Source organism: Vidua chalybeata, chromosome 1, assembly GCF_026979565.1.
Source record: "Vidua chalybeata isolate OUT-0048 chromosome 1, bVidCha1 merged haplotype, whole genome shotgun sequence".
In the NCBI taxonomy this organism is placed as follows: domain Eukaryota; kingdom Metazoa; phylum Chordata; class Aves; order Passeriformes; family Viduidae; genus Vidua; species Vidua chalybeata.
The window spans coordinates 93966511-93980918 of record NC_071530.1 but is presented as its reverse complement, the minus strand read 5'-3'; the positions used below and the strand labels follow the sequence as shown (position 1 = coordinate 93980918).

At 37.9% G+C, this 14408-nt stretch overlaps 1 protein-coding gene across 3 annotated transcripts in view; it reads right to left on the bottom strand.

Annotated features, from left to right (window-relative positions):
- The window catches only part of MBP (myelin basic protein), an 82891-nt gene that overhangs the window by 7829 nt on the left and 60654 nt on the right, over positions 1 to 14408 (bottom strand). The window contains exons 3-5 of one of the 3 annotated variants that reach the window (XM_053950329.1): positions 10868 to 11298; positions 7566 to 7589; positions 1103 to 1129 (exon numbers count right to left, since the gene is read on the bottom strand). In XM_053950329.1, the coding sequence (XP_053806304.1) occupies positions 1103 to 1129; positions 7566 to 7589; positions 10868 to 11298 (482 nt within the window). The remainder of the gene's footprint in view (positions 1 to 1102; positions 1130 to 7565; positions 7590 to 10867; positions 11299 to 14408) is intronic. The other 2 variants (XM_053950336.1, XM_053950345.1) reach the window with 2 other exon arrangements.

Genomic DNA, 14408 nt, shown 5'->3' with positions numbered 1-14408 from the left:
ATTACTCTTTCACCTCTAGTTTTTTCTTTCAATTTTTGAACTCCTAGGGAAAGAAAACAAAATCCAATGGTGTTTTTCAGAGACTGCTTATGTTTATGTAATAACTGATATTTGTAGGTGTTAAAAGGTAAATTCTAATGGGTTTGAAATTAAAAAAGACATCTGATTTATATTGCTACAATGGGCTACTGAGATGGTGTGATATAAGTGGACCTTTTTGAATGAACTCAATTTAACAGTTACCATGTGTTTCATTAATGCATTCAGATCATCACTGTTAACCTTTCAATATGTTTTAAGTGCTTGGCTTTAAATAATATTCTTGTTAAAACCTTATAGGAATAGCTTGTTAAAACCTTATAGGAATAGAGAAGAGCAACTGTGTTTTAGGAAGGGATGTAATTTGCTTCTTTTCTTCTTTGTGTTACTGCTCTCTTTCACCCAGGGGCTGCAGTGAGTTCTCCCCACACCTCTTGCAATGTTGTTAAGAATTTCAGTCTTGAGAGCATTGCCAATAAAAGGCATCCTTGGCTTCCCTATTGATGCATTTTGAAATGTACTTGCCAAGTATGAGTGTGAATTCAGAGCCCTTGGGTATTCGTGGGGAAGTTTAAAATGGAGGTGCCTCTGTTTGTGCCCTTAAAAAAGTTTAAACATACAATAGCACTGAACAGTAACTGAACAGAAGAACACTTAGCTTTTCCTGTTCCCAGTAAACATTAATGAAATGTTTGACCTCAGTTAAGGATCTCAACTAAGTCAACTCTGCTGCACCTTCAAAAAAGCCAAAAGGAACCCTAAAGCTGAATGATTTTAGTAAAAAAGAAAAAGGAACCCTAAAGCTGAATGATCTTAGTAAAAAAGATTTACTAGTACTAGAAATTTAAGCAGTAACTGGGAGATCTGATGACAAAAACATAGTTTTCAACTTCACTGTGAAACCAACAGTTTTAAGGATTAATAATCTAAATAAGAATTTTTTAAAATACACATAAAATACCCGCAGTTATCCTGTAAGGGGAGTGAATTTTTTTTCTTAAACACTTTGTGTTTTTTTCTGGTGATGCACAGGAAAGTAGCATTGTTTTACTGTGTCACCTACCTTGGTAGTATGGTGGTATGTTGGCCACTAAGACAAAAAAAAAAAAAAAAAAAAAAGAGAGTAACTGTGAATGCAGTGCAAAGAAAACATGCAGGTATTTTAAGTTTCAACATTAGCTATACATTGGAATTGCATTCCCTGTGTTAGCCATGTACTTTCACATCAGACTAATTACATTTTACTGGCACAACTTCTATTAGTACCTTGTAAGAGCTGTTAATTAAAAAATTAATTAAAATTAATTTGTTAATAAATTAAAATATTAATTAAAAATTAATAAAATAAAATTAGTAAATTATTGTTAATTAGTTAACATTCATTAACTAACAATATGGGCTCCATTTGGTGTTTTGTGCAAGGTTATTACATTTCCAGTTGACCTGAAGATACCCAAGTGTGTGTTTGTGTGTGGGTGTATATATATATATATATATATATATATATATATATATATATATACACATGCTTTTCAGTGTTGTGCAACAACTGGCTTTGGGTATAAAATGGATACAGTTAAGCAGTTACAGGTGCTTTTTTTCAGTCATGAAAGCCCATGAAACCCATCCTTTTGCTTGCTATAAATGGGATATGTCGGCTCTTGAAACTCAGATGCATTAGGGGACACTTTTAAATGTATATTATAATCTCTCTGAGGGCTCTCATCCTCCACAAGAGGAATGCTTATAGCTGAAGATTCCATATGCATGTAAATAGCTCTAACTCCTCATCACTCTGTGATATTCATTTGTGCCAATAACGATATTAAGATACTTTTGGAGTAGTTGAATTTACAGCTTTTTACAGTTCCTTTTGGTATCACTATTGTGTGCTTTTGTTGCATACTTTAGAATGTGAGGTGAAAATCTAACAACATCCCGTGTTGTTTCTCTACTGGCAAAATCCATACATATAAAATATGGAAATAGCTGATTTAAAATGCAGTCAAACCAGGTAAAGATGGAAAACAAAGGGCTTTTTTGTGGGTTCAATGGGTTTCATGGTTTCCAACAGCTTTTCTTCACAAGATACCTAACAAGTTGCTGTGCATGAATTTAAAAGATATCATACAAAATCCACACATTTCAAATTTACATAGACATGAAAATTGCATTTAGATTGTCTTAGAAAACCAAACTGTTCCACAACCTGAAGGTTGTCCATAATGCTTAACCACCCCCACTAAGACATTTGGAACTGTAGTGGTAGACTAAAATTATCCTTTAAGCATTATGTGATGAACACCGTGCTGTTCTGTGGGAAGAAAAATCTGAAAGTTACAGGCAATCACTCAGCTGATTTTGTGTTAGTCCTTGAAATGGACTCTGAATCCAAACTTTAATGAAATTCCTATCCAGGTTCAAACTGAGGTAGTCAGTATGGCTTCTAACTATGTATGCCAAACAGGAATTGACATGCATCCTTTCAGTAAATATATATGCTTTTTTTCTTTCTTATTTTAATAATATGGAAATCTATTATATAGTTGAATGAGAAATCTTCACAGGCACTTGAATACAGAAATTACTTCATCTTGGGATTTGGAGGGGCTTTGTGTTCCTGGGCATGGCTGACACTTCATCAGAACCTTCCTGTGCTGCTACCCCAGCTCTCACCAGGCAGTAACAGAATACACAGCCCATGTGGGATGTATTTTTCCATGCTTATTCTGGGAGGAATGTAACTTCTGTGAGCATGCACTGCTCAGTCAGATCTGTGGTGGTGTTGGTTCCATCTTTGTTCACGTACAACCCAGGCAGCAGTTTGCTCTTGGTGGCAGTGTTTGTCCCAGGCTGTTCATGACTTGCTGATCTGTTACCAAAGGCAGTGGGAATGCTGATGTCTTCCCCACTGGCTGATCTGGTGATGACATTATAGTTAATTACCTAATTCAGCAGGCTTTTAAAATCACTTTAGGAAGGATGAGCCACACATCCTTGTAATGGTACTGTTAATTTTTACTAATGTGGAAGTTAACACAGAAATTAAATTACTTGCTCAAAGGTATAGAGGAGAATTGGCAGGAAGAGGGATGTAGAATGCAGGAGATTCTGCCTTTCAGGCTGGTGCTGAGATCAATCTTTGTCTAGAAATAGGTGATGAACAAAAAGAGGAAGAATTCTTAGCAGAATGACAGGAATAACAAACATGGCAGTGAGCAGAGATGACTGAAGAGTAAGAAACACAAGGAAGAAGAAGGAAACAGTGGAGAACACTCCCCAATCAAGAGAGGTGCCAATCAATAATCCAGAACCACATTTCTCCATAACCCTGTTACCCCTTAGTGCCTTGATGATTAGTGTTCATAAATTAGCAGGTAAAAGAATTACTGGGCAGAAAAGAAGAATGGGGGCAGTTTTTCAGGAGAGTTCTGGTTCATGATGGGTCTCAAATGGGAGACCAGCACCATCATACCTTCTGGGTTTTTCCCTGTGTCCCGTTTATTCCATTGTTGTGACACTTGATAAATGGTTTCAGAGGCAAAAGCCAGTCCTTTAATTTGACTTGGCTTTTTTGAGGCATTTTTTCTGCCTAGCATGAATGATTTTATTCAAATATTCTTCATGATCGAAGTTCTTTATCTGCTTGGACATAGTCTCTGATGCATTCTCAGTATTGTTCTGTTATTGTTCAAGATGGTATCAATGACATAGATTAAACTTTGTTGAAATGATCCATGGTTTGGGTCGGGGTTTTCTTGGCTAGATTTTTTTTTTTTTAATTTTGTTTGAGAATCATTATTCCAGCAAAAAAAAAAAAAGACTTTGGCTAGTAGGTATTCTCCAAGTAGCTTCTGCTACCACCAAACTTCACAGCCTTTAGGACTTTACTGTACATGGGCAAGATATGGAAGGCATCCTGCGCTGGTATTCACCATGATCAGTTTCTACTGATCACCTGCATATTTGGTGGAGATGCATCTGTTTGCTGGTGTTGCTACAGCAAAACAATGTAACATTATGGGGTATGGGTATGGCCATTGGTAAGAAAGCAGTAATTTATACAATTTTTAGATGTCCTGTTCCCTAGTATTTTCATATAGTCATGAAGGTAATACAATAAGTAAGATGGGAATTATTAAGAAAACAAAGCTATAAATACCAGGTGTACACTATCACTTTACAGCTGCTGGCCAGAAAAATGTTACTACAGCCTTGATTTCTGGAAATCTCAGATTGCACGCACTCACCCACCCACCAAATATTTGATCAGTTCTCAACTTTGAGGGATTGGCCCAATTCTATTTCTTTTCTGCCTTTAATAGGTAAGCAAGTGACAGGCTAAGCTCTCATACAGGTTGTTAAAAGCACTATTGCCTGTCTCAACATAACTTGTAGAGAGAGTGTAATATCAAGCAGGGTTTACTATTATGAAATATTTAGACATGGCATGGTTAATAGAATATTTCTTTGAAAGAAATACTGTGGTAAAATTTCCAATAATATTGTTAGTATAAAGTGGGGAAGATGGACAACTCCAAACCTGAGGCTCATAGCTCAGTACAACTCCAAAGTACATTAATTGTTTGATGTATCAGAAATGGAGAAGTAGATGCATCATAAGTAAAAGGGGAAAGATTTGTTCCTTACCAGTATTTTTTAATTGATTTGTAAAAAAATCAGTAAAATCACCTGAAAATGGCAGTGGACGATTTCTTGTGCAGCTCAGAAATGAAGCCAAGTAATTTTGGAGTGTAATGTGTCTTAAATGGAGACCATTTCAGGAACATGGTGAGATATTTTGCATCAGTAAAAAAGTTGAAAGCCAGCAATATGTCACTAATGACGGAGGTACAAAACAAGGTCAGGGACAAAAGAAGTAGTAACTGTTGCTCTGGTTTTCTATCTGGCAGCATTTACCATTGTGTAATCTGAAAACAGCTGAAGTACAGTAATTTATTTTGGCATTCTAGGATGGAAAGTGCTAAGGATAATGCAGTTCTTCATTTGCAAGGAATGTGATAGAAAAAAACAATACAGCAGATTTTAATATAAAGCAATTTCTTACTTATCAAACTGCTTCATCTGCAGAGAAGTAAACGTCAAATTGTTCTTAGGCAGAGAACATCCTTGTGCTAAATTTTTAACAGCTTTATTTGACCATCCCTGGCTGTACATCCCTGCCTGGCCCTTGCACTTCTTTAAACAAACACCCCCCTCTGATATATGGTTTTAAAATTAAATCCAGACCTTATGCTCAGCTGAGCTGAGGGGCCATGCAGGTGAACAAGAGAGGAATGGCTGAGGACAGCTGAGGCCAATTCCCACCAAAAGATCCCAAAGCTGCCATCACTGCCCCTCCACCAGCTCTGCCATCAGGCTCAGGCCCAGGCAAAGAGCACCACAAGCTTTAAACTTCACCAAGTGCTCGAAAGAATCCCTGAAGCTCTTCTACAGAACTTTCATGCTCTTCCGCATGCAACTTACACATACCACTGTTACTATTGTATCATATTAGTGGATAGAAGACTCTAGAAATAGTCAAGCAAAGACTGAAATAAAAGATCCTGTTGGAAGTTTAATGAAAGGGGGAGACCTTTTGCTGTGGAGTGATTAGAAACAGAGATCCTTCAAATGCTTTCGTTGATTAATTTGTACTTTAGCCTGAACATGTTACTAATACATTTCTGAATGTAAGAAGCACAAGATCATATAAAAAAACAGTAAAAGCAGCAAAGCACACAGGCATTCTCTGCAGACATGATCTCCTCTTTAAGTTGTAAAACAAATCAGCAAACCCCAAATACTTTGTCCCATTTCTAAACAAACCTTGCCATGCAGCTGATGTCAGGTGAGCACAAAGCATCACTAATACTTTACCAAAATTAATGCTTGCACTTTGAAGTACCACTTAAAGAGCATTTAACCTAGTTCAATTCCCAAATTCATCTAGTACCTTGTAATAATTACTTCAAGCAGTAACTTCCTTGAAAATGCAAGTTCCAGTGCATGAAATAATGTGTTAATTATTAGGCACAAATAACATGTGTATGGTCATACAGGTGTGAAATGAACACATCAAAGTCAGTCCCATGATGTTGGCTCCTAGGCCTTTCACTTCTCACATGGTGTGTGTACTCACCGGTTGGTATTTCCTTGTTTTGTACAGGTGATTTTTTTTTAAACCAGGCAGATCTAAAGTAGTCTGAGGTTCTACCACTGCACAAGCTAAATGAGATTCAGACTGCAGTCCTGTTACACTAATTCATTTTTAGGTATTCATCATTCATTACTACCTGCTACAAACGAGAGGCCAGATTCAGTTCCCATTATCATTCAGTGAGAACATCAGCTTCAGGAGCTTTGGTTATTCAAAGCCTACCCTTTCCTTCCAGAAGGAAACCTCTCCATTCCCTTCTGTCCAATGCACTCTTCTAACTGAATTTTGCAGAAGGACACGCAGCCTTTTAGTGAACTAAAAACCTGTCACGTACAAGTAGTAGTTTGTTGCAGCTTCTGTTAATGGATTAAAGCATTTAAAACAAATTAAATCATTAGTACACTGGTTTTTGTGATGTAAACAGTTTAATGAATACATAAAGCACATGAAAAGCAAAAGATTAAAACAAGATTATTGTTACAACCACTATAAACTCTATACATTTTTTTTACAAGCATACTGCTTGCACAGCAGGTTTTCCAAAACAGTGTATCACAAGCAATACCACTCCCTGAAAACTCAGACTTGGAAATTAAAATCACAGAAAGTATTTACTTAAATCACATCATATACTAGTCAGACTAGCACTGCTTTTCAAATTCTTCATGGTGCTGTAGTATACATTAAAGCTTCCACAGGAAATGTGAATAGAGTTCAAGTGCAAAAAAAAAAAAGAAAAAATATTCTGATTAATTTATCTTTCCATGGTATTATTTAAAACTGTGGTTCTTAAACTTTTTGCCTGTGCATGGTTATCACAACCTTTTTTGTAGATCCCCACTCCAGCAACTGCTTAGCTCAGGAGTGAGTTTGGAACTGCTGATTCAGAAATGCTGATCCCAAACCCTGGTTCTGCTCAAGTTGAGAAGAACTTCATCCCAGTGCTGCTCCTGCCTTGTATCTGTCTGTAGCATGGGGAAGCCCCATCTCTACATTCCGTATTTCTTGCACTCAAATACATAGAAATTGGGACGGAAATACAAAAGCAAGGCTTCATTCAGGCAACAGGAGACTTTTACAAGATTGCATAAAAAACTGAAGCAAAATGTAAAAAAGAAATTGATTTAATCTTTCACTAAGTCTTGCCTCACCTATTATTTACTGTCACTCACATATTTTGGTTTGCTTGATCTGTGTCACAAGTGTAGTTTAAAGTTTAGTATGTTAATGCAAAATGTTAAACCAGGACAGAAAAATTCTTGTTTCACAATCCAAACTTTAGTAGAAAAAAAATAAAATCATAAACAAAGGATTACAAAAACATAAACAACTGCATCAAAGAAACAAAATAGCCATCAGTACATACTGAAGTTGAATACAGGCTCAGAATCTAGGAGGCACAAAGAACATTTGATTGTTTTAACAAATTTGCTTAAACAAATATTCTATAGATTAGAAATGAAATAATTTATGGTTATGCTACTCTCTCTTACTTGCTATTTAAAATGTCTGCACCACAGTTTCTTTCTGTCATCATTTTAAATTCTTTTTTAATACGATTAAATTTGAGCTGTGCACAACAACAGTTTTGTTCCAAATATTCTACCTCAAAAGTTTTTCTTAAAAGTACAAAATTCAAGCTGGTTTTAATTGAGATTCAGCTATCCAAAATCTTGATGGGACTGGGGGGAAAATGTCAAATGCACTTGCTGCCCCATAGAGGAAAAGGAGTATTTCTGTACATTCCAGTATTTCTATTTTTAACAACTCCCATGGAACTCCCATGCAATTTAACTTCAGAATTGCAGAGCCGGGGAGAACCTGCTCCACATGAGAAAAGGAGGCCATGAAACAGTCCCAGCATTGTTCCTACCCCACCTTTCTGGACACAATAGTGAATATTATTCATTTATGTACTTCTTAGCTATGGATGCAAGAAGAAAATGCCTCCACAAAGAATTTATAATGTGTTTTGCTTGAATGTCAGCCCTAAATCTGTACAAAGAGCAAGTGTTGTCTTTGCATTCCAGTGCTTGCTGGTGTGGGTAGTTGAGATGCTCCCACTGAGGCATGGGCTGGTTGAAAAAGGAAGACTGCAAGAAAGGCAGCTGTAGAATTGCTTTGAAATGCTTTAAAATAAAGAAAGAAAAAAGTGCAAGCAGATAAACAGTGCAGCTCTAGGAACTTTTCAAGCCTTTGAAATTCATCCTTTAAGGTGCTTTTAGTGGTATCTTATTTACCAAAGACCTGCTTACTTAGTGAAGTCTGGAATACTGCCAAGGGACTTCACTCTATTATGGCTGGTCCATGAACACCTTCATCATCTATCAGTGATCCTCTAAAAAATTCAGCAAATGGCAACAACTGTTTAGAGTTTAAGCCTGAATGAGCCATCTAGGTTTCCTCCGTCTACTCTTGTATAAATAAATGACACCACAAGCCTTTCTTGATACAAGAAACCAAAAGGCATTGTTTCAGAGGCTAAATAAATAATAGTTGAAATGACTGTCTGTGCCAATTGCTCAGTACTTGCCACACTGAAGCCCTCCCACAGGAGAGCTTCCTAGGAATGTTTTCTAGGACGTACATCAATATTATCATTGTGTGGAAGAGTGCTAGAGATCCTTTGGCACTGGAAGTCCTAATGTGACGGACTTTTGCCAAAATAATTCAACTTCTCTGTGCTTCCAGCTCAGATCTGCAAATCAGGACTCTGTAACACTACAAGTAGTCGTTCTTAAGGGGAAAAAAAAATCCCAAACAACTACTTCTGCTTGGTAAAAAAAGTCAGAATTGTCCATAATTCTGTTCTGTTTTGCAGACATTTAAGTTCTTCATAATAGCATTTTACAGCAGAGATAAAAGACATGATCTCCTATCCTCTTATACATAATTACATCAAAATCTATAGAGAATCATTGCAATCATGTTCACACCAAAGGATAAAATACAGACTTTGTACAGCTTTCAGACATTTTTTAGTCATTACTCCTAAAAACTGAGTTGATTGGTTTGATTTATTGCCAAGCAGGAATGCACATACCTCTGTATATTCTGTATGCAGAATCTAACTTTTTGGTATTGTTGCCTTGGTGTACAAAGAACATTTCATACACTATTTTTCATCGAGTAACACAGTACATGAACAAAACAGCAAGAGTTGAGCTGGCCAACCAGGTTCCAGAAAATAGCAGCTGGGAACAGTCTCTGTTATTTGCAGTAACAATAAGAAAAAAGGTTTTCTTCATGCTCACAGCAACTGCTTGTGGCATTTATGAACATTACGCACAGGAACATTACACACAGAAACGTTACTACAGAAAAAAATGCCTGGCTGCTAAATCTTTGTCATTAGCAATACAGGCCCCAGTTGGTAAAGGTGAGAAATAAAAAGAACAAAACGTCCAGCTTGCTTAGTACCACCCGTGAAGTGTGAGAAGCTTCTGGTTTTAAGTTTCTTGAGTATTTTTCGTCCAGTGGTCTCTATATTACAACAACTCTTCAGGGAAGGGCTATTACACATTGTGCTTCCAGGTGTGGAGCTGTGAAGGACACTGACAGCCACAGCTGTGGGACCACCACAGATCAGTTTTACACCACAGGGCAGTTTGTGTCCTGTCCCAGTGCAGCACTGAGAGACAGCACAGATCACAGGCTGGAACACTGAATAGACCTCAAAGATTGTCAAAGGATTTTCAAAAATTTGGGCTCAGCCAGCAACTATGAATGATGCTTTCTGCGACACACAACTTGAGCAACTACAACAAATTCAGCTAAAAGAAAAGTTTTACAGCACTACAGCAGTTCCATTTGAATGCTTATGTAGTGTGTGGACACACAAACACAAGACTTCACTTATCATTTACGTGGCAAAAGGTACAGTGAAAACACCTTAAACTTTGCCACTTGAATAATAGTGAACTAATATGCCAGCTGTATAATTTATCAGAGGAGGCAGGTATCCTGGAAAAGGGAAGAATGTAATTAATAATGCCTTGTTTTTGAATTGATAGTGTAGAAATGGCTCGTTATGCAATTTCTAATATGAAATGCTTGGACTTGTCAGAATAAAGCAGCTGGATTATTTTGTACACCTAGGATTCAGGATAATGTCTGTCAAGCCATCTCCCCGGCAATGCTGTCAACTGACCTTAAACATATTATTGCACAAGCAGGCTGAGAATTTGGCTACAATTCCTTTTCTAACGTCTATTTCCAAGTTTGTCCCTCAGTTAGTGCCAAGATATGTAGAGATCATCTTGCATTTATTATTTATTTAGTGCTCTTATCCAGCTCCCTTTTGCAAATATTTAAGAACAAGACACAAAAGCAAACTGAAGTTTCTCTAAATGGCACAGCATAGAAATGCATACAACACACCACATTAAATGCCCACAAAAATTCCTCCCGGTAATGTTTCTAGAGCCCCCTGGATTTCTAATACTCCGTGTTACTACCCAGAGTAGCTCCTCTTGTTGCCCAGATCTTTGCTTTTTTTGTTGTTGCTGTTTTCAGTTTAAAGCCAAGCATTATATTACAAGTACCATCCCGCTGGCTAGTTCAACTCTTGCCTTATAGCAGTGAGACCTTTCTTTCAGACCCACCCTTCCTCTTTAATTGTACTGTGTTTTTCTGTAGCCTTGCAGTTCTCTATTCCTCAGAGCTCACCTTGCCCGAGCCCCGCCGGGGAACGTGCCTTTCACCTCCAAAGAATCTGCCCAGCGAGTCAAGCAGGCCCGAGTCTCTGTGCCGTGGGGATCCATGTCTGGCATGGTCTATAGTGCTCGCAGATGCCAGTTTTGATCCGTGCCGGAAAGAGGAGCGTTTTTGTGAAGCCATCAAATCCGAATTCTCTGAAGCTGCTGCACTGTCCTCTTGGATGGTCTGTAGCTCGTCTGACTCTGAGGGCCGATCTTTGAAGGTGTTGTCTTCTCTTCCTGGGGCATCTCGGGAAAAGAGGCGGATCAAGTGGGGGCGACCAGTCCTGTCAGCTGGGTTGGCCTCAGGCCAGGCATTCTTCGGGTCTGCTGTGCCTTTGGAGTCTGTCACCGCTGGGCTCTTCGTGGAGGTCCCATTGTTCTGGTTCACATCTGCCTCTCCTGCAAACAACAAGGATGAGATATGAATACAGGCCTGTGAAAAACAGCCCTGGAACAATGCTGCTTTCTTCCCCTTGCCTTGAGATGCTCATTTCATACAAAACCCTTAATATGTGCAGTTGTAATGAAACTATGTTCTCTTCCAGCCTTAAAGAACATTAAGTTATCTTGGAACTGAAACCAGAATGATGTTCTCACACAAATTTGCAGTAGTTCTAGGTGATTTTCTGTGTGTGTGTGTGTGTGTGTGTTTGTAGGTTTTGGTTTTCTTTTGTTTTTTTTTTTTTTTTAATAATGCATTTATAAATAGATTGATAGCTTACTTGAAAGCATAACTGAAACTAACTTCATTTACATGGAAGGCTTGTGGATGAGAAGGCTTTCAGTGAGTAATCAGAATTCCTGTACTTTCCCTTGAGGACTGCAACTCTAATTATGTCATCTTTCTCCAAAACGGGGGAAAAAATAATTACAGTGACATTGCAGATCTGTGCTTTCACAAGTGCGCATTCCCTCTCCACAATGTCAGAGCTTATGGCCTCATTTGGAATCCCTCACTGTAACTACAATGTGGATCAAACAAGCACAGTGAGGAGAAGGGTTTTTTTGCCCCACTATTGAAATTGTCCTCATTTCAAAAAAAAGAGCACTAAGCTGCAATTTCTGCTTGGCCTCTCATGACAGTTTTTGTCCATGTATGATGATCCTGGCACTCCGGGTACAATGTCCTAGCACTGATGCTGAAGGCCTAAAGCAAAACTGTCCGATTTGTATTTAGTGCTTGTGAGAATTGACAAGAAAAATTACCAGCAACTGACAATTTTTTTAGCCAAGAAAGGTGTCAAGACAGACCCCTGTGGTAAGTAAAATGCCTGCTGCCTTCTCCACAGTTGTGTTCTGATGCACCTGGTAAAGTACCTGAGAAGCATCAGCTGCAACACACTTAGCCCTTCCTTGCCCCGTAGCAGCTCCTTGTATTAGTGACAGAAAGATTTATGGAGGTTTTTATGGTCTACCATGACTCCTACTGTTCTAAAGGAAACTGCACCCACTGAAGAATATGACTTATCTCCAAGGAACACCTAAAGACTATTAGTAGGTCTTTGCTTGAGGAGCAACCTTCAGCACAGACACCTCCTACACACTCTGTGTCAGAAATGTCTTTTGGAGCTAAGGGGGCTCAGAAATTCAGAAATAAGTTAGTTAAGGTCTCCTTTGAGGTCTCCTAATTACCTTCTTACATCCTCATTGGATTTGGTCCTTGTTGCCATGGCGGGGACAGGATCTGGCAAATACTGCTGTGTTTTCAAAGTACTCTGGGCTCAAGTAATTTGCTGATTCAGCAGAGGAATTTTAGACTTGACACAGTCATTTCATATGGTTTCACCCATCCACAGGGCACTAAAGAAACCTTTTCTCAGGCTGAGAATAATTTTGAAATAATTTTATGGGTAACAACACAAGACAGTAATGATGGCTTCTGCAAAACCTGTGTATAGGTTACAATTGCTCAATCATGTTATTGCTACAGTCTTTCATATAAAAACATAAAGTGCAGTTTTGCTGTGCATTTTTAAAATTTCTTTTGTGAAAACTAGCTAGAATATGATCAAGAAAAATTTCGTAGGTTAAAACATCTGAAAGTCTCTCAGGAATACAATTATTTAACCAGTGCCTAACTGTCACTGAAGACCTCATTAGTGGTGACAATATTTGCTGGCAACTTTGAGTTTTCCTGAAAAGACGCTCTCAAACTTATTAGAAACTACTAACATACCCAAATGACTTTCTTAATAGAACAAAAGAAAAGTAACTAACTTGGATGTGTGACACATTCTGAAACTGCAAAACATTTTAAACAGCGACTCTAAGCCTAGGTTCTATACCATAATACAAAACCATTCAAGGACAGAAAAAGAAAAGCAAACAAAAGAGTTATTGTATTTAATTAAATGCATTAACAAAACACCAGAGCATCTGCATACTAATATTTTTTACAACAGTTGTTCTTTGTGCCACTGAATACGGGTATTGGAAGCAACAAAGAAGGGTATTTGTGCCACAAAAGTAGCTTCTCCCAATGCATATGCAGAGAGCTATAAAGTATGAATCTTTCTGGAGGCTTTATCTCAGAAGTGAAAGCACACATTTAAGTTTGCCTCTAAATTTTCTTCATGCTTGTATCTTCTCTAATATATAAAAACACGTAGGAGAGATACTGTTAATATTGTTGCTAACTAATCAAAGTCTTCCAGTGCATTTGGAAAGACAGATCACTTTAATAATGTCCTAAGGACATCCAGAATTAATGGACTATATAAATGTATGCTCATTTGTTAATTTAAAAACAAATATTTAGACTTTTATTAAAACCTATTGTAAATGCTGTGTCTAGCTACTATTTTTTAAAGTTGTTTTTCTTTGGGAGATGAAGCTCTTTCTTAAAATAGACCACACCACCTGTACCATAACACTTGTACAAGAGGAAGTTGCCCAGGGAGGAAGAGATCTTAGGCACTTTTTTGCTAATCCTTGTAAAATGAAGTACAGCAGGATGCATTGCCATAGGCATTAACTAGAAGGCTATGGAAATATCTTCTATTTATATGGAAGTGCATATGGTCCTTGAGAGCTGCACAAATGACAGCACAAGAAAAGCACCTCCTCACATTAGCCCAAAAACAGCCAGAGGGAACCAGCCTCCAAGCGACTTTCAAAAAGATGAATATAGGTGGACAAAAATTCTTAGCACTCTTCTAATGAAATCAAAGAGAAAGTCCAAAGGTGCTTTTAACGAGATAATAATAAATCCAATCCTTCATTGTCCTTAATAGGAGTTAGGTCCCATATAAGTATTTTCAAAATTACTGTGGCCTTGGAGCTTGATTAGACATTGATAGTTTATCCCATTTCTTGAGAATGAAAATAACTCTTTTCCCGAAGCTGTTAACTGGCTGGGACCTCTCAGCCCAATGCTTCAAACAACTCCTCTCAACAACCACAGAAATTTGTCCTATGCAAAGGACAATTTCCAATAGAGAGACCTCAGATACAAATATCCTTCTCATGGGTACTTGGAAGGGCTGCTCTATCACAGTCCCTCCTTGAGG